The sequence below is a fragment of the Dermacentor variabilis genome, chromosome 5 (assembly GCF_050947875.1).
Source record: "Dermacentor variabilis isolate Ectoservices chromosome 5, ASM5094787v1, whole genome shotgun sequence".
NCBI classification, from domain to species: Eukaryota; Metazoa; Arthropoda; class Arachnida; order Ixodida; family Ixodidae; genus Dermacentor; species Dermacentor variabilis.
Window position 1 is genome coordinate 39,118,609 of NC_134572.1, and position 22,775 is coordinate 39,141,383.

A 22,775-nucleotide genomic window follows, 5' to 3' on the forward strand; every position below is an offset into this window, starting at 1 on the left:
TTGAGCGTGGTTTGCAGTGCCATCTGACGTCGCCAAAAACAATTACGTTTTTTTAATCGAGCCAAGCCAAGCGGTACCATAGCCGAAAGCAGCACGTTCGTGAGTTTACTGGCCTCGTTCGCAGCGTGCGGCTTCTTGTATTGCGATCGCTGTGCTCTGTACTACGAATAACTCTAGGCATGCCGAAAAGTATTCTTAGTGATCATCGCCTCCTGTCTGCGCTAACGTGGGCGGAGATCGACGACCTCATGCTGGCGCGTGTGCAACCACGGCATCTGAAAGGGGACCGCTCCATAGACGAGCTGGAGAATGAAATTAGGCGCAGCCGCGAGTCAGAGCTGCTGAGGTACCGTTCGCGTCATGGGCTGCTCGATATTGGAAAAATCGAACAATCTTTGTTTCGACAGCAGTTTCGATTTGACAAGGACGATATTCCAGAACTGCTCTCTGCGCTGAGAGTGCCTGAAGAGATCGTCAGCGCTCAGAATGTTAAGGTATCTGGCTGTGAAGCCTTGTGCATCACATTGCGCCGGCTGGCGTACCCCAACCGATGGTGCGATTTGGAGCCTATTTTTGGGCGGCATTCATCTGTGATGTCTAGTGTAACGTCACAGGTGATCAGTCACATCACAGCAACCTTTGGCTACCTGTTGAGCGATTGCAACAATCACCACTGGCTTTCACGTGCTTCGCTCAAGGATTTTTCGAATGTAAGTACCACGTAGCTGAAGTTCATATTCAAGCAGTGTTGATTTTTGTGCCTCTACCCATCACAGCATAAAGTAGCGCTGAAGCTTATCTAATGAAGCGCTAAAAGTGAAGTGTGATTGCATTATTTTCGTTATTTTCAACAACAGACTAAGAGCGTTTTCGGACACTTCATTAAAACTCACCTAATAATTTGCATAGCAACAAGTGATAGGATTCATGTGTAATTGTGTAAATTATTGCAGAAACGCATTTGAGTGTTGAAAGGAGCGCTGAAATGTTATAATTGCTGGCTTACATAGGATATTTCTTGGGCACTATAGATTATCGTGCAAGTGAGCACAGCATGCATATTCTTTAGTACATTAGAGTTTGTCGTGCTAAGATTGGCGAGAACAAGGTCTTTGATGTAGAGGATACCTAGAATCTGTTCTCTTATTGGAAGTGAATAGTTATTGTGCCGGTATGTCGTTCTTTCACTGAGCGGCGATACTGAGCATGTGTATCAGCATAGGAAGTTGTGTACAAGCTTATCTGTCACCAAAACCCCGAGAATAAATTTCCTGGTACACGCACTGTGGTGCTTCATGCCAGTATTAATAGCTGCAGATGATTATGGGGTGAAATAGCAGCAGCAACTAACTAAACAGCCACAAAATAGATACTCTAAATGTGCTTTCTGTTTTATTATGGAAGTAAGCTTATCGATCAGGGACTATGAGAGCAGATTTAAAGTGATCACATGAATGTTTAAATGCACCTGTGAAGTGCTAAAGAAATGTCCCAAGATGGGCAAGCAAGAAGTATTTTTGTATTCAATTGCATACAAAGAAATTCATGAAATAATCCAATTATACCTACTAACAGTCAACTGAGAATAACATTCTCAATAACAACTAATGCAATGTGGTGTGCATTGCATTTCTTTCTAAATCACTGTGTGTGGCATACATTGCATTTGTTCATTGATGACCATTTGCAGTTTCTGATGCAATAGGAGCAGCCATATTTCAAGAGTTATATTTGTATACCTTCAGTAGAGTAGCTTGCTTATATATTTCTTTTCCCTTGCTGCAGGCCGTCAGAAGTAAAGGGGCACCTCTCCATAATTGCTGGGCATTTGTGGATGGTACTGCTCGGCCCATATGTCGCCCAAAGAGAAATCAACAGGCATACTTTTCGGGGCACAAGAGGGTGCACTGTTTAAAATATCAGTCATTTATGTGCCCTAACGGAATTATATGCCAACTGGATGGGCCATACCCTGGCAGGCGGCATGATGCAGGTAAGTTGCCTTCTTGGATGCTACCATGAGCCTGTGCACTCTTATTTTGACTCAGTATATGTCAACAAACAATTTAGAATGTGCTCTAGTCAATGCACATTGAAATCAGCAAGATGGTGCTCCTACATAGCCATTTAAACACACTTTGTTCTTCCTGTACTTCACAGTCCTTGATGCTTAGATGTGCCTGAAAGTATCAGTGCAGAGTGCAGATATATTTCAGTGATAATGATGGCCGAGAGACCAGAATGGAGGACTGTTTTTTCAGAGGCGAAATTAATTAAATCAGCATCGAACGTGGAATGCAAAGGGACTGACATAATTACTCACTAGTTAGAAAGAATTTAGTATATGGTTACGAGTGCAGGAGACATTTATTTTAGTCGCAATGGTGAGCTCAAGAGTGGCAAAAGGAGTTGTTGCTGTTCACATTGTCTTCTGCCTCTGTCCTTTCAACACGGCCACCAATCGTCGTCTTCTTGTGTAGGTGCAACAATGTTGTTTTGGTACATCACCTGTTATAAACGATACACTGACTTCCCAAGCAGCGATTATTAGACAAAAAAAGAAACACGATAATGTATACATACCTATAATGTAAAATGGATGGAGTGCTCGCACGGATGTATGCCCTTGTATGAATGGTTGATGCCTCATGTATTTGACTAGCTTATTCTTATGGATACCTTTCTAAGATGCTGCAGTACTTAGCAGTAGAAGCACCGAGGCTAACACATGTCGATTTGTTTATGTTGTTTTCATGAGGGTCACGCACTTCCTTGTCTATTTTACATACAGCAGGCTTGTTCGGGAAACATTACTTAGCCGAACCATACACGTCATGTACTGCGACAGTTGTATTACCAGCAGTGCATGCTATGACACCAACGATTGTAAGTACAACAATTGGGTACGGATTTGTGTTACTACTGAAATGCAAGCATGCAAGCACAGACACAAGGAAGAACGAATGAGACAATGCAAGCCCTTGTTCTCAGCTGGTACATGTATAGGTTTATTTTGCATAGGTTCTTGGGCATCGTTACAGAGAATGCCTTAAAGCAGTACCGACACAAAATTTCGAAGTCTAGATAACTTGTGAGGTCGATTCCTCTTGACACACACACACATCTACAGAATATTAAAAGCAAATGTAGCTGAAAGCATATGTAAAAAAGCAGTTTTAAATTATGTGCACACAAAAAAACACAATGTGCAGCACCTCACAACATACTCATCAAGAAATTGGGTTTGTAAACATCCCAGGGCATAACAACAGCACTACATCACAGGTTTGTGTTGGCCACTATGCGCCTTGTACAAGCTCTTGCTCGTCCCACGACCTAGCCCTTCATTGTTGCTCTCCCAGTCATCCTCAGTTATTAGTCATGCTTGTATGCTCTCACTGTCGCTGCAACAGTTCTTGTAGTGCCTGCCGAGGTTTGCTGCACTGGCCACGGACAAAATGCAAGAATTGAAGCACAATGTCAGCTGCATACTTGGACTAGTCATTATAAGCAAGGCTCTAAATAATTAACTGCTGCACGCTGAAGCAAATGAAGTTTTGTGTCGTGATAACAGGGTTCTTGACTACTTATTGTAACAGAAAAGATCATTTTTTGTGCCAGTGCTCTTTTAATGACTGCTTTCTTCACAATTTGTTCTACATTGTGATTAATTACATACAGATGAAATTACAACTGTGCATTGGAGTTCAGTTGTTCCTTATTTATAGCATAGCTACTCTTTCTTACAGGCATACTTCAGGAAAGTCAAGCATACGAAAAGCTTCAGAGGCTTGTCGGCACGGAGACTTTCGTGGTGTATGGTGACCCTGCGTATCCATTGAGGCCACTTCTGATGAAGCCTTATGCTGGTGCCTTCCCCACAGCTTCCCAACGGGCTTTCAATTATGGAATGAGCCAGGTCCGACAGGCAGTCGAGTGGGGATTTGGTAAAATTGTTTCTCAGTTTGCCTTCCTTGATTACAAGAAAAACCAGAAACTCCTCAAACAGGAAGTTTCACAGATGTACAAGGGAGCAACAATCCTCACTAACTGCCACACTTGCATGTACGGCAGCCAGGTTTCATCCTATTTTGGTTTGCACCCTCCTGACCTGGTGTCATACCTAAGGCTGCCTGCATGAACTGTGAGCACTGCCTAGTTATTTCCTAGTAGAATTTCAATTCTAATTACCGTATTTATTCGAACACAGGTCAGCGTTTTTTCTTCTTGGTAATGTTATGCAATGTTGCTTTGTGTCTACTACAGTGTGTTATTTTGCATTTATTTCTTTATTCTTTGAACATGTGCCTGGTTCAATTTAGTGCAATAGCAACACATTCTTCCTGTTTAATTCTTGCTTTTAAGTGAAGACCACTTGTTGCGTTCAGTGCCTTTCATTCCATACTGCAGTGCTTTTTTATATTACTACTAGGTTTTTGCTTCCCTGTTTTACCCTTACTGCATTTTATAGACGCCTCAACTTTGCTTTGTCTGTACTGCAGTGTATTACTTTGCATTTATTTCTTTATTCCTTGAACATGTGCATGGTTCAGTTCAGTGCAATAGCTGTCGCGTCATGAACACCCGAGGCCCAGTCCAAACACTATCTTTTTATTGTATTGCTCGTACTATTTATTTTTTTCTTTCTCTTCTCTTCTTTCCGTCGCTGCCTTTCTGCAATGATCTCCACAATCATGCTCGCCAATGTCATCTTTTATCTCGGCGGCACCCCATGACGAGATAAACAGTTGGGACAGTTTCAAAGAAAAGCTCAGGGAACTGTTCGGCGACCCCATTGGGCGCAAGGCTGCCGCGAGAAAGGCTCTTGCGTCTCGTGTTCAGACATCTACAGAGCCGTACGTTTCATACATCCTCGACGTCTTGGCTCTCTGCCGCAAAGCTGATGATACGATGTCTGAAGCAGATAAAGTGTCGCATGTGCTAAAAGGCATCGCCGACAATGCTTTCAATTTGCTTGTTTTCGGCCACGTCTCGACTATCAACGCCATCATCAAAGAATGCCGTCACCTTGAACAAGCTAAGAGCTGCCGTATCACACATCATATCACGCGGCTACCCAACACTGCTGCTACGTTGACATGTGAGGGTCGACCGCGTCAGACCACCCCCTGTGACGACGTAACCCGTATTGTTCGCCACGAGCTCGAGGCCGTTTGTTTTCCAGCTTTCTCCGCGATGCCTCCCGATCCACCAGCAACCACAATTGCGCTCATTCAGGCCGTCGTCAGACAGGAATTCGAGAACATGGGTCTCAACTCTGGGTGTTCGTCGTCTCCACCCACGGTTCCCCAGTTCTCTAGCAACCCTTCCGAATGGCATATCCCTGATGACAGGCCGATCTGCTTCCACTGCTGTCGCATCGGCCACGTCACTTGTAATTGCCGCAACCGATGGCCACCACCTCCTCGGATATACACCGCTGCTCATTCCCGCCCCTTTGGACCTTCTGTTCCCTATGCCACCCGCCATGAACCCATTGCCGCTGATGCTCCTGCCCCGAACCTTCGCTACAGCCGCTCTCCCTCACCTCGACACCATCAGTCTTGTTCGCCCCAACCCCGTCGCTTCTCTCCGTCGCCTATCGCCTCCCGGATCCAGCCAGAAAACTAGGCACTGCAGCTTCTGGAGGTGAAGCTGCGTTGTCCACCCTGTTCTCAAATCCTCTGCTCACGTTACACACGAACCAAAACCTTCTTGACGTTGACATTGATGGCTATCCTGTCACAGCACTCATCGATACAGGTGCACATCTTTCTATTATGAGTGCTGCCTTCCGACGATGACTGAACAAGCTCTTCGTTCTTGATACTGGCAGATTGCTGTTGACGATATGGAAAGAGAAAAAACCGTGTTCATCACACATGATAGCCTATACCAATTTAAAGTAATGCCGTTTGGATTATGCAACGCCCCTGCCACCTATGAGTGTATGATGGACTCCTTGCTCCGTAGTTTCAAATGGTCCACATGTCTCTGCTACCTCAACGATGTCATCGTCTTCTCGCCCACGTTCGACACTCACCTTGAGCGTCTAACAGCTATACTTGATGTATTTCGAAAGGCAAAGCTGCAACTTAGCTCGTCCAAATGTTGTCTCGGTCGCTCCCAAATTACTGTTCTGGGCCACCTCGTTGACGCTTCCGGAGTACAGTCTGATCCTGACAAAACTCGCGCTGTCCGAGACTTTCCGGTTCCGAAGACAGCCGCAGACGTTCGAAGTTCTGTCGGGCTATGCTCGTACTTTCGTCGTTTTGTTCAAGATTTTGCGGCAATTGTTAGACCCCTCACTAATTTTTGAGGAAAGGCGTACAATTCTCGTGGGGTACTGCAGAAGCCGCCGCCTTCTCTCGTCTCGTCACTCTTCTCTCTTCACCGCCCATTCTCGCCCACTTCGACGCTGATGCCCTTACAGAATTGCATACAGATGCGAGCGGTCAAGGCGTAGGCGCTGTCTTAGCCCAGCGTCAGTGTGGCCAGGATCGCGTTACTGCTTATGCCTGCTCACACCTTCGGAGGGCAACTATTCCATTACGGAACGAGAGTGCCTTGCTGTAGTCTGGGCGGTTGCGAAGTTCCGTCCTTACCTTTACGGTCGCCCTTTTTCCGTAGTTACTGACCATCATGCTCTCTGCTGGCTCTCATCACTAAAGGATCCTACAGGCCGGCTTGGTCGGTGGGCTTTGAGGCTACAAGGATTTTCATATTCTGTGGTCTACAAGTCTGGCCACCTGCACCAAGACACTGATAGCTTGTCGCGTTACCCTGTTGACGACCCTGACTCCTCCAATATTACCAGTGCTGCTTGTGTATTCTGTGTCGTAGCTGCTTCATTTCGCCGAAAAGCAACGTCGTGACGCTTACATCAGAGCACTCATCGACTGTTTTGAACACCGCCACTCTATGCCTTTTCGTCCTCTGCGACGGTACTCTGTACCGTCGTAACCTTCATCTGGACGGCTCTGAGTTCCTACTTGTCATACCTAAACACCTCCGCTCAACCATTTTAGAAGAGTTCCACGACGCACCAACAGCAGGACACCACGGCGTATCTCGAACCTATGACCGCGTACGTCGCCGTGTTTTCTGGCCGGGCCTTGCCCGTTCCGTACGATGTTATGTCGCCGCTTGTGAACTTTGCCAACGATGCAAGAAGCCTTCCTAGCTCCCCGCTGGTTACCTGCAGCTGCTCGACATCCCTGCCGAGCCCTTCCATCGTGTCAGCTTGGACCTTCTCGGCCCATTTCCAGAATCTACATCAGGAAACAAGTGGGTTGCAGTCGCGACGGACTACGCGACCCGCTATGCCGTAACTAGTGCTCTTCCGACCAGTTGTGCAACTGATGTTGCGGGCTTCCTCCTACATGATATCATTTTGATGCATGGTGCTCCGCGTCAATTGCTTACAGACCGTGGCCAAAGTCATTGACGACATCATGCGTGCCTGCTTAATACAGCATAAATTTACCACCTCCTACCATCCTCAAATGAATGGCCTCACTGAGCGTTTGAACCACACCCTTACAGACGTGCTATCTAAATACATTTCAGACGACCACCGTGACTGGGACCAGGCTCTACCTTACATTACATTTGCGTATAACTCTTCCCGTCTCGAAACTGCTGGCATTTCGCCTTTCTACCTCTTGTATGGCCATGAACCAATGCTACAACTGGACACTGTGATTCCGTCCACCACAGCTTCAACTAGCGCTTATGCCCGTGATGCTATCGCCCATGGTGACCATGCTCGCCAACTTGTGCGCACTCATCTAAAAGTCTCTCAAGGCAAACAAAAGCAACGCTACGACCTCCGTCACTGTGATGTCCATTTTGTGCCCGGCACCCTCGTGTTGCTTTGGTCACCATCGCGTAAAGTTGGCCTTTGTGAAAAACTGCTTTCCTGCTACACAGGCCCATATTGCATGCTTCGCCAAGTAACCGATGTCACCTACGGAATCGCTCTAGCCACGCCCACTACGTCCTCCGCTGTGACAACCAGTGACATTGTCCACGTCACCCGACTGAAATTCTACAACTGTCCACGTGCCTTGGATATTTAACAGCACCTTGACGGTGCTTTTGCTGCCAGGGGGTAGTATTACGATATTATCGGGAGATACTCAAGGGACAAGCCGCCGTGAGAATGACGACAAAGTGGGTCTGTGCCCTTGGCGCGGGCGAGTGTCGGCCTGGCTCCAGTGTAAATACCCTGTATATAGCCTCTTTCATCTGTGTTTTTCCACATGTAACAATATGCTCTGATTGCCATGTGGTACTGCTTCAGTTCAAACTGTTGTCGAAACTTATTGGGTTGGGCTTGCAGACGGCGCTCGGCTAACCTTCGATTATCGCTGCCTGTAGCTTAACTATACCTGGAGCTTGTATCATTCCTAGCGGTACCTGGTAGAGCACATCAGACCTTGTGATGATGTCTTCAGATATCTTGTTCTGGGTGAACCTTGCCATCTTCCACAGTAGGCGTGTCAATTACAATGATGTCAAGACACAACATCGCGGACAGGTTGCAGTCAGGAATACAAGCCTTGCAGAAACAGAGCACTCGTTGAACTTCCTTTGAGTTTTACGATTTGTTGCATGGTCCCTCCGAACTTGGTTTCCAAGGCTGTTAGATCACTAGTCAAATGATCGAACTTTCCAGTGGCTACCTTGCAGTAAACACCAGAACCAAGTAAAATGCTTATTTCATGCGGCTGCCATGTGTCAGGGTGAAAGTTGTCCGCAACGTCATATTTATTCTCGCACAGAAGCTGCAAGACTATTTACTTCCAGAGCCCCAACGGGTACCGCAATGTCACTGTGTTGGCCTTGAAGAGCTAAAGCTACCCGACGACTGCGCATGACCTGGCGGGGCTTCGAGTGGCCGAACGTAACAAGAGATAGTTCCTCTTTTCCGATAACTGGGCACGTGAGGTCCTTCGAGAGATCTCCTTGAATTAAGGTGCACTGCCTGCCGCTATCGAGAAGAATACGCACAAGATTCTTTTGTGATCTGCGCTCAATCCATGCCATGTTTGTTTTGTCCCATATCCCCTTGTACACACATAGGTCTTTGTGCCATGGAAGTCATGTGAAAGTGACAAACCTTATAACCTCTCTATGGCAAATCCTTGTTTTTGTTATATATTTTCTTGCAATGGTGCCATGTTTGAAACTTTGTACATTGTCCTTGTTTTAGCACACGAAGTTACATTGTAGAAGTTTTCTTAACATACGATTTCCGTTATCAGAGTCCGTATTACTGTTAAGTTTCTTGTGTTTCACGAAATGTTAAATAGAGTACATACATGTATTTGTTATGTGTGCCTGGTGCATTGTTACAACTGCAGCTAATGTTTGTCTTCACATGATGAGAATGATTGTTGTACCTCTACCCCGATCTCTTTTTTAGACATGCCTGAAGGTGTACTATGTGCAATATGGAAATAAAATATGTCAAAGTGAAATGACAGTTTCAGTATTCGGAGCACCATTCACATTTCCACATGTCTGTGTGTGTGTGCTGCTTTCAAACCTAGCCAGCAAATGTGCCCAAAACACGGACAGTGGTGCGGTGTTAGAAAAATCAAAACATTTTTATTACCAGAAATTACAGTTCAGTATAAGCTACAAGGCTTTTCCGTTGAACGAAATGGGTTAACGAAGGGGCGCAATTTCTATTAATCGTATCATAAGAAGCCAACAAACAAAGACACCAAGGACAACACAGGGGAAATTGTGTTGTCCTTGGTGTTTTTGTTTGTTGGCTTCTCATAAGCTTTTGCATTGTAACTCGCATCGTACTGAGCGCGATAGTACATGTTTTGCTATGTTTAGCCTATGTTATTTAACTTTGTCACAATATTTTCAAGTACGCCAAGTACAGCTTGCTGTTGTGCTGCATTAAAGCGGCGTTCTTCTGCTCGCTCCTTCCTCATCTCTTCTTGCATTAGATTCAACTGTAGCAATTGCTCCTTCCTCTGCTCCAGCTCAGCTTCTTTTAAACGGGCGTCTAGCAGTGCCCGCTCCCTCTCCCACGATAGGCGGCTTTCTTCCAGGGCGATGCGCTTTGTCTCGAGCACAAACTCTTTGTCTTTCATTTCCATTTCATGTTTCATACGCTTTTCAAGGAAATCATAATCTGCTTGTTCTTGCTTCCTCTTTCCTGCAAACAAAAGTAGTCGCAAAGAGTTAAGCTTGCAACAACTATGCCATCATCCTAGCACAATCAAGAAAATACTTTATCGCATAATTTAAATGTGTAATGATTCTTTTGTGTGAGTAATCGTGATTGTGCTAGGCTACACACAAGCATTTGGTTACCGAGCAGAAAGATGGAAAGCCCTAGAAATAGTCTAAAGTTGGGTGCATCAAGGCAGTTGAAATAAACGTTTCAAAGTCTAAATTATGTAGTGCAGAAGATCTGCCTCCATGCATACAGGTTAGCAGAAAATGACTGAGGTATATTAAAATACCATTACATCTATAATTATTAGCACATCTGCCTTTTGTGACAGTCAAGAACTTCATATGCTGTTGTGACTATTTTTTATAATGTGTAATCATAATTTCTGAATAATGAAGTATACAATTACAGTGGAATCTCGTTAAATGGAAATTGCTTAAACGCAATTGCCGCTTACACAGAACAGCAGCCTTTATATTGGTTAGTTTTTATTTGGACAATTCGAGAACACGGGTAAATTGGAACCAACATTTGTGCAACTTTCAGTTAACGGAACAGAAGCAAGGTTTAAAGTAAATTTGTCAGGAAAAGCCATAATTTGGTTTTTATTTTTGTGACACCTATCTCCTACATAGAGGGCCATCCTTAAGACTCAAGCAAACAAAAATATAATAGATAGTGCATAGCATGTGCAGTCCAGAGAGCTTCGTGATACAGCCACATGCCCCATAGATGGCCAGAGTAAGAACTGAAAATTCGGCCACCTTACAGCGCACTGTTTGATAATTTAGACTTCAACAGCATGACTTCACGATAATTCAGCTAACGACTCAAGCAGTAAGAGCAATGTTTTTGCTTTGATACGTTGCCGATGTCTCCTTTAAATGAAAATGAGTGAACCCTGGACAATCCAGAAGTCTCTTGCTGCGCTTAAACCATGGGACAAGCTAGCTGCTACATTCATTTCTTTATTCTTATAATGTCTAACATTAGTAAGAGTGTGTATGACATAGTGCTGCACTTCTGCACACCTCCTTCAGTAAATGGAATCCCTTTTTATCCGAACATACTTCTCTGGACCCTTGAGGTTCCAGTTATCGAGAGTTTACTGTATTTTCACGGTTGTGTTGGGTAAAAACATGAGGGAACTGACACTCAAATAAGTTCAGCATTAGCTACTACCCCTGGTGAGTATCGTATGTCAGGCACAATAACAACACTGAACTTATTGTGCAACATTATTGTTGCTCGGAAAACAACTATAGAATCGGCACATAAGTGGAATTCTGCAGTTATATACACTTATTTTTTCACTGAAAATTGTGAGATAATGGTGATGGTACTTGCCACGCTGTAGCTCGCTTCGTGCTGTCGTTCTGGGCGAAGCACAGTCAGAAATGCTGCCACTCGGTGCAGCTGATGCCCCTTGATCATCGCGTAACGAGATTGCCGATGCAGCAGGCGCTGTACTCTCTGTGCTCGCTGTGCTTGGAAATTGCGAGCACTGCTGTTGTTCAGCCGAGGCGTTGTCGTCACCGTTTATCATGTTGTTCAACAACTGTGATGGCGTCTCGCTCACAGCTGCAAGTCATGTTTGTAAGTACACAACAATGCAAATTAAAAACAAATGAATTGCATGTTCAGTGCAAAATTATATACGCTGTAGTAGAAAATGCCATCCCGATTCCTCACGGCAACATCCAGTCTCTACTACGTACCCGTGTTGTCCCAATCGTCCTCCAACGTGTAAGCTTCGGCGGCAGCGTCTCTCGCTGTCGCTGCAGAGCGTCGTGCCGCTTCTTGCGTCGACGTGAGGCGCCCACGAGCCGGCTGTGGTACCGCACCGTTATTTGAACGCCGCGGTGCCCTAATCGTTAAGCCTTCATTTTTCATTTTTTCAATGATCTCGTGCAGAAGCTGCTCCTTCTCACTGTACTCTTCCTCTGTGCCGGATCTGTAAGGTCATGAATAACATTTTTACACTTGCAGTTTAAGATTCATATTAGTATACCTCACCTAATGAACAAATCAACTCACTTGCGGAGGTTTTTCCGGTCGTTCGATGAGTAGCGCCAAAGCATCAGTTCCGCACGTTCGCGGACGTTGCGTGCTGTGAATGTTTTGCCGGTTGCTGCATTCAAAACAGCTGCGATCAGGGCCCATCCGTTCTGATCCCCGAAAGGACAGGTCTCCCTTACCTCGCGCAGCAGCTCGATGTCGTCAGCAGACGAAAAGCGCACGCGAGGATTGCTTTTGGCCGCTGCGCTCATGATCAAAACGTTGCTCGCACTGTGAGGAGCCATGTTGAAATGCACGCTCTCACCTTGGCGAGACTTCGCGAGACCACTCCGCTAACCCCGCAAAACCGAGAACGCTAACTCGTTTGCGTTGCGTACGCCCGCTATGCCCGCTATTTCGTTTAGCGTACGGCGCATGCGCAGTGACGACCCGCTATTTTTTAGCGTCCGCAATGGAATAGCGTACGCTATACTAAAACTGTCTATTAGGAACTCAGTATACCTCCATCTTGATCTGTTACCACGGAAACTTTCCATAGGCGCTTTCAGCGGAGAACGCTTGTGCTCTGCGCAGTATGTAAATGAGACGCTGCAATTCAGGTGTACCTGAGGGCAAGGAACCAGGCAACTCTAAAAACGCACGCACTTCGTCCATCTCGCGCATGCTTTCGCAGCGGCAGCGAAAGAACCCGTGTGCGAGTTTTCCTGCGCGCACATAACGAATACTTTGACGCAGTTGACATGACGTTTCGTCGTCTACGTTATAGAACGCAGGGAAGTGCCATTACAGGACTTCAAGCGTGAAGAGTGTAATGGCGCAAGCCTACTGTAGGAGGTGCGTAGATCGCGATTGGAAAAATGTGAAATATATACCTTTGTAGCTGCTAATATATGCTGACAGGGGCAACCTTGCGTTGTTTTCAATGGTTGTAGTTTCGAAGAAAATGATTGCGAAGCCTTTCATTGGAACGAATCGATTGACATTCTGTTGCATTATCTGCTCTGTCAAGTGCCGACTATATATTGAAGCAAACACTTCTTTTTCTTATTTACTTTTCGTTAACGATTTCCCAAGCACTCTGTCGTTTATACCACGTCATTAAAACACTCTTAGTTTGTAAAAGTATTCTAGCTGATTATGTTGCACCCCGGCATTAAAAGAAGGCGTTTGTAGAGCCGTGGCCGCAGTGCCGTAGCCACGTATTGCTCACACTTCATTACCTAGACAGCTGAAGCCAACATTTACGACCATGCTCAGTTCGCAAGCTGCTATTGCACAATTTTCTGGGTAGAAAATAGTAATGAAAAAAATATTGTCTGGATTGCTACTGTCGGTTCGCTCTTCAACGGTAGCACGATCACGGAAAGTGCGCATATGATGCCAGCTTATAGCTTTCGTTAGCCCCCCTTCTCTTTCACAACAAATAAATGCAGCACTAGTTTATGTCCGAGAAGTACGTTTTTGATGTGCGCGGATAATTCAGTCTCCAGCGCGCTTGTGTGTTAGCCTGGCTTCAGCAAGATCTGCTTTTTTTTCTTAGAATGCTCACTATATCTTACTATTTCATAGCGCAAAATATCCCGCTTAACTTTAGAACGTCATATACGTGGTCATATAATATCGAAAACACATTCAAGCCATGCTGCAAAAAATATGTGTGTGATAAAAAAAACGAACGTGCATAACAACCACATTTGTCAAACATCCTCTCTCCCTTTTCGTATATAACCGTATCGTCAGTGCTGCTAGCGTTGCAACATTGAAATTCTCCTTACAGTGGGTTCTGTGTAGAAGCTCCTACAAATTTATCATGTTTTCTTTCTATTTTGACTTGTTTGAGAGTACGAGCATATTACAAAAGTATGCTGTAAGATCGGCGACGTAATGGTGCGCATTTCTGGTATCAGTATTTTGCGACGAGATAGTTATTGCGTCTAAATTCGGTGGAGAAACTCTTCTCTAAAATGTATGCAATAATGTAAAAGATGTAAGAGAGAGAGAGAGAGAGAGAGAAATAAACTTTATTGTTAGACCAGGCTTCTTGAGCCCAAAGGTGGGTGGCCTCCTCAGTCCAGGTAGCCATGGCTCGCTGCCGCCGCCCGAGCCCTGTTCACCAACCGTAGCTGGTGGCGCAAGACCCGACATTAATGTAAAAAAAAAACATTTATTACCGAAGTTCTTGAAGATAGGTAATAAAATTAGGAGGGAATTTCGGGTTTGTTGGAGGCAATGTGCGGACGAAGTTGGAACGTGAGGAGTAATTAGAGCGTTGTGGGAAATTACCCAAATTATTATTGCGCTTTCTAATTTTTTGTATGGGGTATTCAGCAGTGCATAGTTACAGAACTTTTTGCCTTATCACAATGAAAAACGATGCAAGATAAAGTGTATTTCATATTAAACGTTGCATTGAAGTTTACAAGCCACTGGTATAGTCCAGGTGGCTTGCAAAATTTCGAAAATGCTGTCGGAGTCTTTAAAGCGCTCCTTCAATTAGTAATATATATGGATGCTAAAATTTCTGCTGTAACCAACACAAGACAGAAATTCACCTAAATATGGATACTTGAAATGATTAACAGTAGTTTGCCCTGACCAAGACTATCCTTTTGTTTAAACCTTGGCTCCAGCGAAGTTCCTTGTTTGACCAGTGTATATCGCTGTTATAAGCAAGGCACTCAAAATTTCTGCTTTAAAATTTGGCACGCATATACTAAGCTTTCTCTATATGCTTGGAATCGACAACTGAAATTAATTTTTTTAAAAAGAATAAGAAGTGATAAATAGCAAGCGTTTATTTTGCGAAGACGTCCGTTCAGCACCGCCAGCTCAGATGCTAGAGCTGTCGCTTGTGGTGACGAGCGTGCAAAGCAGCTGTGGACGGGTAACATAGAAACCGGACGCACTGGTTGGCGAGGGAAACGCTCGCCTGGGGCTTAATGGTTTCTTTGTTTCCAAATCTACATCTCTGGTATCTGGGGCGTTGATTGACTGAAGGCACGTTTTATTGCCAGTTTTATGCATGTATGTTTGCAGCGGTGCCTATAAAGACATTGAGAAGAGCAAAGGGGGTAAAGGTGACAACCGTTGTTTTTCGCCACTATCGGTAACCCTTCGGTGGTGTCACTGCGAGAAGCATTGCTGATGTCACTAGAATCGAACTTGTATTTATAACCCCGAAGCCAGGCGCCGACCATAGGAGCTGTTGGGTCTTTGATGAACTCTATGAGGGACCGCCAGAACCCCGTGGAAGTAGCTGGGATAGTGAAGCGCATTGGACAAGCCCACTCACGCCATGAGGAAAGCCTTGGTCAAGGCAGGGAGAAGCTTCCGAATAAAGTGGGTAGCCCCATAGCACGCGCTGATTTACGTGGCACAGCCTGTATGTGCCTGGAGTTGAGGCCTGTATTACAAATACGGTATAGTAATGTTTGCCGTATCCCTGGCAGGGATACGGCAAGATCGCCCAAGTATGCTGGTTTGTTCTTTGCCTACTGCGTTATTTTCTCTTTGTAGAAGTAAGCTTTCTTCTATATTTGGTCAGCTGAGGGAAAATTGGTTTTGCTCACGCCGCTGCAGCAATCTTCGAGTGGAATTCGGAAACTAAGCAATCAGCGGTCGCACAACTTCTGGGTCCTCGTTGTTCGCGCGAATGTTTCAGTGCGCATGATGAAGCCTCGCAGATTGCTGCGTCACTGCACAGATTTTGGAGGCAACAGTAGGCACTTCAATCACGCAGCGTGGTTAGTGCGTGGTGCCGCAGTCGTCCACAGCACCGCAAGTTTGAATGGAACTGTCATTCCCGGCGTTTACCTTCGTGAAAAAAGAAAAGAAAGGAATGGCAAAACAATACCACTGAACACTTCACACCACGGTGGCCGAGCACAGACTGTGTAGCCATAGCTCTATGGCAGTGAGGGCAGCCTACGCGTGGCTGTAAACATGACGTTGTGTTATGAAGACCTGCCTTACCCTTTCAGAGATGCTGATTTGGTAGAGCAAGAGGCGTATAGCAAGAGCGTGAATGGTTCGTTGCAGGTGGTGCCCCTTCAATAAATAAATAAATAAATAAATAAATAAATAAATAAATAAATAAACAATTATCATCATCTTTATGCCAACTGCAGGACGAATGCCTCTCCCAGCGATGCATAATTACTTATTTCTTTCTCTATAGGTTTCAGTGTCACTCATTGTGTGCCGCTTAAATACTCCTCAAGCTTCTTTGTTAACCTCCAAGTTTCTACCCCATATGTGAGTGCCGGTTTTGAAGAATTGCAGCAAGGCAAAAAGGGGTTGAGTAGAACTTGTTCCTGAGTGAGTTGGTTGAGATCTAATGAATACATTGTTGCGCTAACAAGAAAATAAAGACGTAGGAGGGCAAGTAAGAAACGATTGAGACACCACTGATGTACGCATGCACATTTATTGATTCTTTCTGCTCCGCTGTAAGAGTAAAATCAATAAAATCAGCGCTTCACCTATCGTTCTCTACTCGCCCTCCTATTTCCTTATTTTCCTGTTAGAGCAACAGTGTATTCATTAAATGCAAAAAGGGAAGTTGTGCTTGTGTCAGGCTCAGGACTTCATACACGCAAACGCTGAATTTGACTATTGCTTCTCGAGAGAAAACTGCAAGTACCTGTTCTGACTGTGTGTAGTTCTCTTCAGGACGTGATCAAGGCGCCTACAAAACACATCTAAAATTACGTTCATTAGGCTGCTGTCATTATATTTATTTGCAAGTAGGGCTGAGAAATCTCAGATCCTCTTTTGCTTGCTTTGGGACGATGCACCAAAAGAGCCATCACAACGTTTCATTACACGTACAAAGTAACTCATATCTGTACCGAGTATTACTACAAATAATTTCTGCCTCTTGTGAGTGCACGGACCCTATTACATTCCGTGGGAATTGGAATTTATTTTATACAGAACGCTAATTCGAACGCAAAAGGAAATTTTACCATAAATATCTATAACCTCCTAAAGAATATCACACGGCGAATACGAAAGAGAAAGCCATGGGTATGACACCAGGGGCGCTATAACGTAAAGCTATTGCAAACTTTTCTATTCCTATTCTGCTATCAGCCCTCCGCGATTCCCCACTTCACCTGTCTGTCACGCGACGTGATGAAAACAGCGATAGCTCCCCATCTGATATGACGTGTACACACTGATTAGGCATAATCTGACCGAACAAAACAAAAGTAGTTATTTCTGATTTGACGCCTTGTTGCCATTAGCTCTCGGCTATTGGTCAAAAGTTTTCGGGCTGCACTCACTTCACCTGCCTCTCACGCGACGTCACAAAAGCGCAATAACGCATCGCGTCAAAGTGACGTGTGCGCGTTAAAGATGCAATTATATTCCGAACAAAACTTAATACTGAATTTTCTTCTGAATAACCGCAGGCTGCCCCCTTCCCAAAGGCATAAAAGATAGCTGCCACCGATCGCTCAGGCCCAGGCTACTCGCACCTGCCTGAGAGCATTATTTTATTTGCGCATAATAAAACTTCTTGCGTGGTCGTGTAACGTTTTCGAGCACTTTCGGCATGTTTACGACCTCATTCTGCCAACTCTTCTTTGCTCAGGATCCGTTTTAGCGTCATTCATAAGCTTCCGTTGCATGCCGCCGCGATTTTCGACCAGCCACCGCAAGCTAAGTAAGGAAAAACGGACCAATCGCAGACGCCTGCGCCACCCTCGTCATCCGGTTATCAATTTTCAGTGCAGTGGCTCTGCCCTGTCGAGTCCCTCTCCACTTGAGCCGTTCTTCCTCGCCTCTTATCAGCCAGTTATATCAGACAAGCCTCTCAGTGTAGGCAATGTTATTCGTTTTTCAAGCAAACAAAAGTGACCTCCTATGAACGAGGAGAGCGCTTGATTGGTTCGTTCAGACAACCCTGTGGGTGACGACCCGATCCTTGCGTCTGCAGTTACGCAAATTTGACGTCAGGAGATTGGAATAAAAACATATTGGAATAGTTTTACGTTATAGGGGCCCTAGTCTTGTGAAGGCCTTACCACGGCGTCTTCGATATCCTGCCTGACTTTTACTTAGTTCTATTTGATGTCAAAATCAGCTGTAGCCACGCCGCTTCACAAAATTTGAACGTCACAGAGTTAAACCAAATTCTTTATCGTGCCAGAAATTATGTAGCACATTTATTTTTGCCTTCAGAGTATGGGCGCCGCTGGACATCATATGCCCAGAAAATAATATTGCATAAAACTATGCAGTCAGGGGATAGAATGAATGACATGGAAAAGGAAAGCTTGCTGGCTGCGCCGGAACTGTGTTCTCGAAACGTCAGGGTATCAATATTACCACAGCAGCACACTCTTGCTTAATTTCTGCGCATAGTAACACTTGTATACAATACCACGCAAACGATTCTACCTTTACAAGTAACAGGAAAGACGCTCGCTAACAACATCGTGTCATTACCCAAAGAAGACATCGAATTGGTAAAGACATCGACTGTGAAAAACACGGACCCAGAAATATTAGGGATTCGTATACTGACCAAACTTAAACAAGGCCTAGGTATTTAACCTTTTTCTGAATGCTATACGCGTAAAGAACTAAGTCTCTAACCAGTCCGGCTCGATTCTGCTACATGTGAATTGGCTCTACAATAAAGCGGGCTTTCTCTTTTAACGGATCATGCTGAGGCAGAGCACGCTTTACAGGTAACCAAGTTCCCGCGAAAGGCTGCAGTAGTAGTATGTGGTGTTGAAAAAGGAAAATGCGCTATGGGGACTTTAAGTTAATACGGGAATTCTGCTTACGTAAGTTTTCCTTCATAGCTAGTTTATTTCAGCGAAAACGCCGACAACGAGATGCAGCCGACCACTAGACTTGGTTGCATTGGTTAGAAGTCCTCTGATTTTGCAGACGAAGCGTATCGACAAGTTCATCTACTTTAGAGTGCTGAGGCGCTGTAGGAAACGTTTGCTCATATAGACATGGCAGCAACTGTATAATATTGGTGCCTTTGTCGCCTAGATCATGCATCGCATGAAGACGGGTTCTGGCGCATCTAAACTCGAGAACAGGGTGCGTAATAATTAATTTATCGTGAAGGAATAACCGTGGAGAATGCGAAATGTCTTACTACAGATTATATTTTCTCATGGTTAACGCGGTTACTAACCAAGCGTTTGGGTCCCAATACACGCCATCGGAAACTTCTGGAAGTTCCACGCGCGTTTCTGAGGAGAAATATGACTGCGTCAACTGCCCTTATCTGGGGAAAATGACGCATCGCTTAGCCTCGAGCAGGAACTTGAAGCAACAATTCTAAAGGAAGACTTTCCGTGCCTATATTTCCTCTTTATATTTCAAGCGACAAGCATGCGTTTTCGCTCATATGGCTCAGGGAAGACTCAGGCGTAAACGGCAAAGAAACACATGCGCACGTCAAGCACCCAGAAGAACAAGCACGAGTGCATACCCACCCGCGTACGACCATACACTGCTGTGTATGTCTCCAAATATATTTTTGTTTGTGAACATTCCCTTCATTTGTGATTTGCTTACATCGCAAAATGCTTGGATCTCAAAGAAAACGGAAGTGCTCTCGTGCGCTTGCCTTTGTTGCGGGCTAGGGTTCCTTGACAAACCACAAGCATGACACATCAACGAACGTACACCATTAGAGCACGTCATCTGCAGCAGCTCCTTTGCGCCTGTGTTCTCATTTCTTGCCGCGGCGCTATATTTCCTACATGCCGTCACTTCCGCTAAGTCGCTCGCAGGTAACAAACTTCGCGAGTGTGTTCTGCGATGGCAAAGAGACTACAGAAGCCGCAGTGACTGCCTCCATTAACAAAATGGAGAAGACTTTAGATCGCTCGCGGGCATTCGTCTCACGCACCACTTCAGAGCTCTCTGTTCATTTTTTTAAGGTGCTACATTTTTTTAGTGCCTTGTGAGAACTAATTTCAAATTATTTTATAGGCCATTGTTTTTTTTTCACATCGTACGTGGCAGAAAAACTTGTTTTTCCAACCTGTTTCCTCGAGACGAGAGAGAGAAAAGAAAGGAAGGCAGGGAGGTTGACTAACGCAGTCCAGTTTGCTACTCTACACGAAGTGAGGCGGGCGGAAAAGTGCAGAGAAAGAAGAAAGAAGTTCAAATCACTCGCACGCACTAGACACGGCGCAAATGTATGTATAAATAGTGATACGATCTCGACCGGGTGAGGTGGGTCTTCACCGCAAAATCAGGAAATGACGACGAAGCCGGGCATCGTGATGATGAAAAAAGGTAGAAAAGATTGTGTTCACTTCATTGGCAGATGCATTGTGACTGTCATCAAAGTCTCGAGCGGTTCTAATTAACACGGGGGCCAGGACGGCCTTAAATAACACCTTGCGGTCTTGTGGTCGTCGATGTCTTCTTGGGGAGCCTGTGGAAGTATTAGTGCATTCGTCAGGCTCTGCCGTCGAAGACCTCCTGCCCTTCGGGTTTTCTTCTCTTTGTCCTTTCCTTTGTGTCAACTTGGGGGATAAAAGGGGCGACGCTGTTTCAGAGAAGAGGGAAATTATGTCGACATGGGGACGCCCGCTTGAACGCTTCTCGCGCTTGACAGGTCGATGTCCAGGCTTAACGTAACAGCCTTTTCTGTGACGAAGCAAATCAACTTGTCATGAGAATGTACGCTTGAATGTCTCTATCACTTCGCAGGTCGATCATAACAAGAGACGCCGCAGAGGGGACATATTTCACACAGCACTGAACTTGCTTGACTTGCAGTTAAGACACGACACCTGTTCCCCAGTATATACGGGCTACTTAAGAAAAACAAAATGTAGTTTCATCCGAAATGTGCCCCACTCACCGCGATATCAAAATTTTATTGTATTACGCAAAGTAAAGCTCTTAGTTTTATGGGCAGTGTACAGTGCTGTAGACGTCGATTTACTAACTAAATGAAATTGCGGCGTTATGATCAGTTGCATGGTGCGGTAATAGTAAAGCTGGAGAAGGGAGCCTGTGCTTAAACGATACGCGGTGCTTCAACGAACAATTTGGAATTTTTTAAAAGATTTCCTGCGACAGATAGCACAATTCTAATCCATGAGGCGGTCTACTGGAAAGGGCGGACATTACTTGCATAAAAACATGAAATGCATAATCGAATAATTAATAAAAGATTACTAATTATGCTGTTAACTGATTACCTTGTGGCACGTGTTGCAATTTAGAAATTTTAGCGGGCGAGGCTGCAAGGCATGTCCACTTGAAAAGAATTGTGTGGATTACTACCCCTACGATACATGCGCCGTCAAATTTGCGTTAAAAATGTGGTGTCGTTCCACTTACTTTCTTAGCAAAACATCGTTTTATGCATTGAAGCACAACAGTAACTGGAACCCCAATGGATTTCTAAGAAAAGTTAGGGTATTAATATCTCGAAACTGGTGTCATCTTGAGAATTCGTTCCAAGTGGATCTGCCTTGCGAACTCCCCGGCTAGAATTCGTAAGTTGCAATATATGCAACCAGGTAATTAAAAACTTACTTAGTGAAATTTTGATAATTAGGCCTTTATGCATTTCAGTATTTTGTGCAGGTAATGTCTGCCTCTTCCAGTAAGCCATGTCAAGAACAATAATTGTGCTATCTTCCGCAGGCAAGCTTTAAAAAATACCTGGTTTTCGCTGAAACACGTAACTTGAGCCAAACATTAAAAATATGCAAATGCCACATAGCTGGACAGAACCGAGGTAATGTTGTTTACGTCGTTTGGAAAAGCTCAGATGATTTCTTTTCATTCCGTCTAATTAGATAATTTGTCTTAATTAATGAGTCAGCTTCTCAAATATTATAATCATATGAAAAGTGTAAATGAGAAAATTGTACAGCAACATGAAAAACTCCCGATACGGCTACAGATCTCCTGGGTTGAAAGCAACTCCAAAACTGGAGTTGCGTTAAGCCCAGAAAATCTGCGTGACCTCAGCTGCGTAACATCAGCTTTGAGAAAACGCTTATTGGTACGTATATAAAATACTCTGTACGATGCAGATTTAAATCCACTCGAAAAAACGACATAAAGTGATTGGCAAGATGTTATCACGCTTAGAATTGCGTTCTTAAATTAGGCACGCCTCGTTGTACATTATCAATTTCTTATGCCGGCACTTTAACAAGGCCACTATTGCCCCAATTCCTTTCGCTAGCCGCAAATCCCGGAGGTCTTCGAAGAAAATGGTTTCGGAATGACTCACTCTTCCGGGAAATTCTTCTACGTCCATTTAAGCTCTCACTTTCGAAGCATAAGCGCACGGTCTCCTTAACACACTTATCACACATCGCTCCCTTCCTCTGGGAGCTTTGGAGTAATTACCCGTCAGGATTATTTTCCCAGTGCGGATTTTGTTCGCCGCTCATTATAATGACGGCTGCGCTGAGCCAGTGCGGACGGCGGTTCACACGGTGCCGCTCAGCCCCGAGCGGTGCGTGTGCAACGTTTCAGAAACGCGGTCGAGCGCAAAGCAGTTTCTCGCGCACCGGCGCAGTGGGTGCGAGAGGGG

General features: G+C 44.9%; 3 protein-coding genes across 4 annotated transcripts in view; 2 read left to right on the forward strand and 1 right to left on the reverse strand.

The window, feature by feature from the left end:
- The window catches only part of LOC142582439 (atrial natriuretic peptide receptor 1-like), a 279,999-nt gene that overhangs the window by 94,397 nt on the left and 162,827 nt on the right, over positions 1-22,775 (forward strand). The gene's annotated exons all lie outside the window — the stretch shown is intronic.
- Positions 144-4,154, forward strand: LOC142582440 (uncharacterized). Its single transcript, XM_075692165.1, has 3 exons — positions 144-710; positions 1,786-1,993; positions 3,750-4,154. Exons 1-3 carry the CDS (start codon positions 180-182, stop codon positions 4,139-4,141), a joined length of 1,131 nt encoding a protein of 376 aa, XP_075548280.1. The 5' UTR covers positions 144-179; the 3' UTR covers positions 4,142-4,154.
- On the reverse strand, positions 9,743-12,701 carry LOC142582442 (uncharacterized). The gene is made up of 5 exons (XM_075692166.1): positions 12,403-12,701; positions 12,242-12,335; positions 11,923-12,158; positions 11,552-11,785; positions 9,743-10,183 (listed from the first exon to the last, which is right to left on the reverse strand). The coding sequence occupies exons 2-5, from the start codon at positions 12,283-12,285 to the stop codon at positions 9,852-9,854; spliced, it is 846 nt and encodes a 281-aa protein (XP_075548281.1). The 5' UTR covers positions 12,286-12,335; positions 12,403-12,701; the 3' UTR covers positions 9,743-9,851.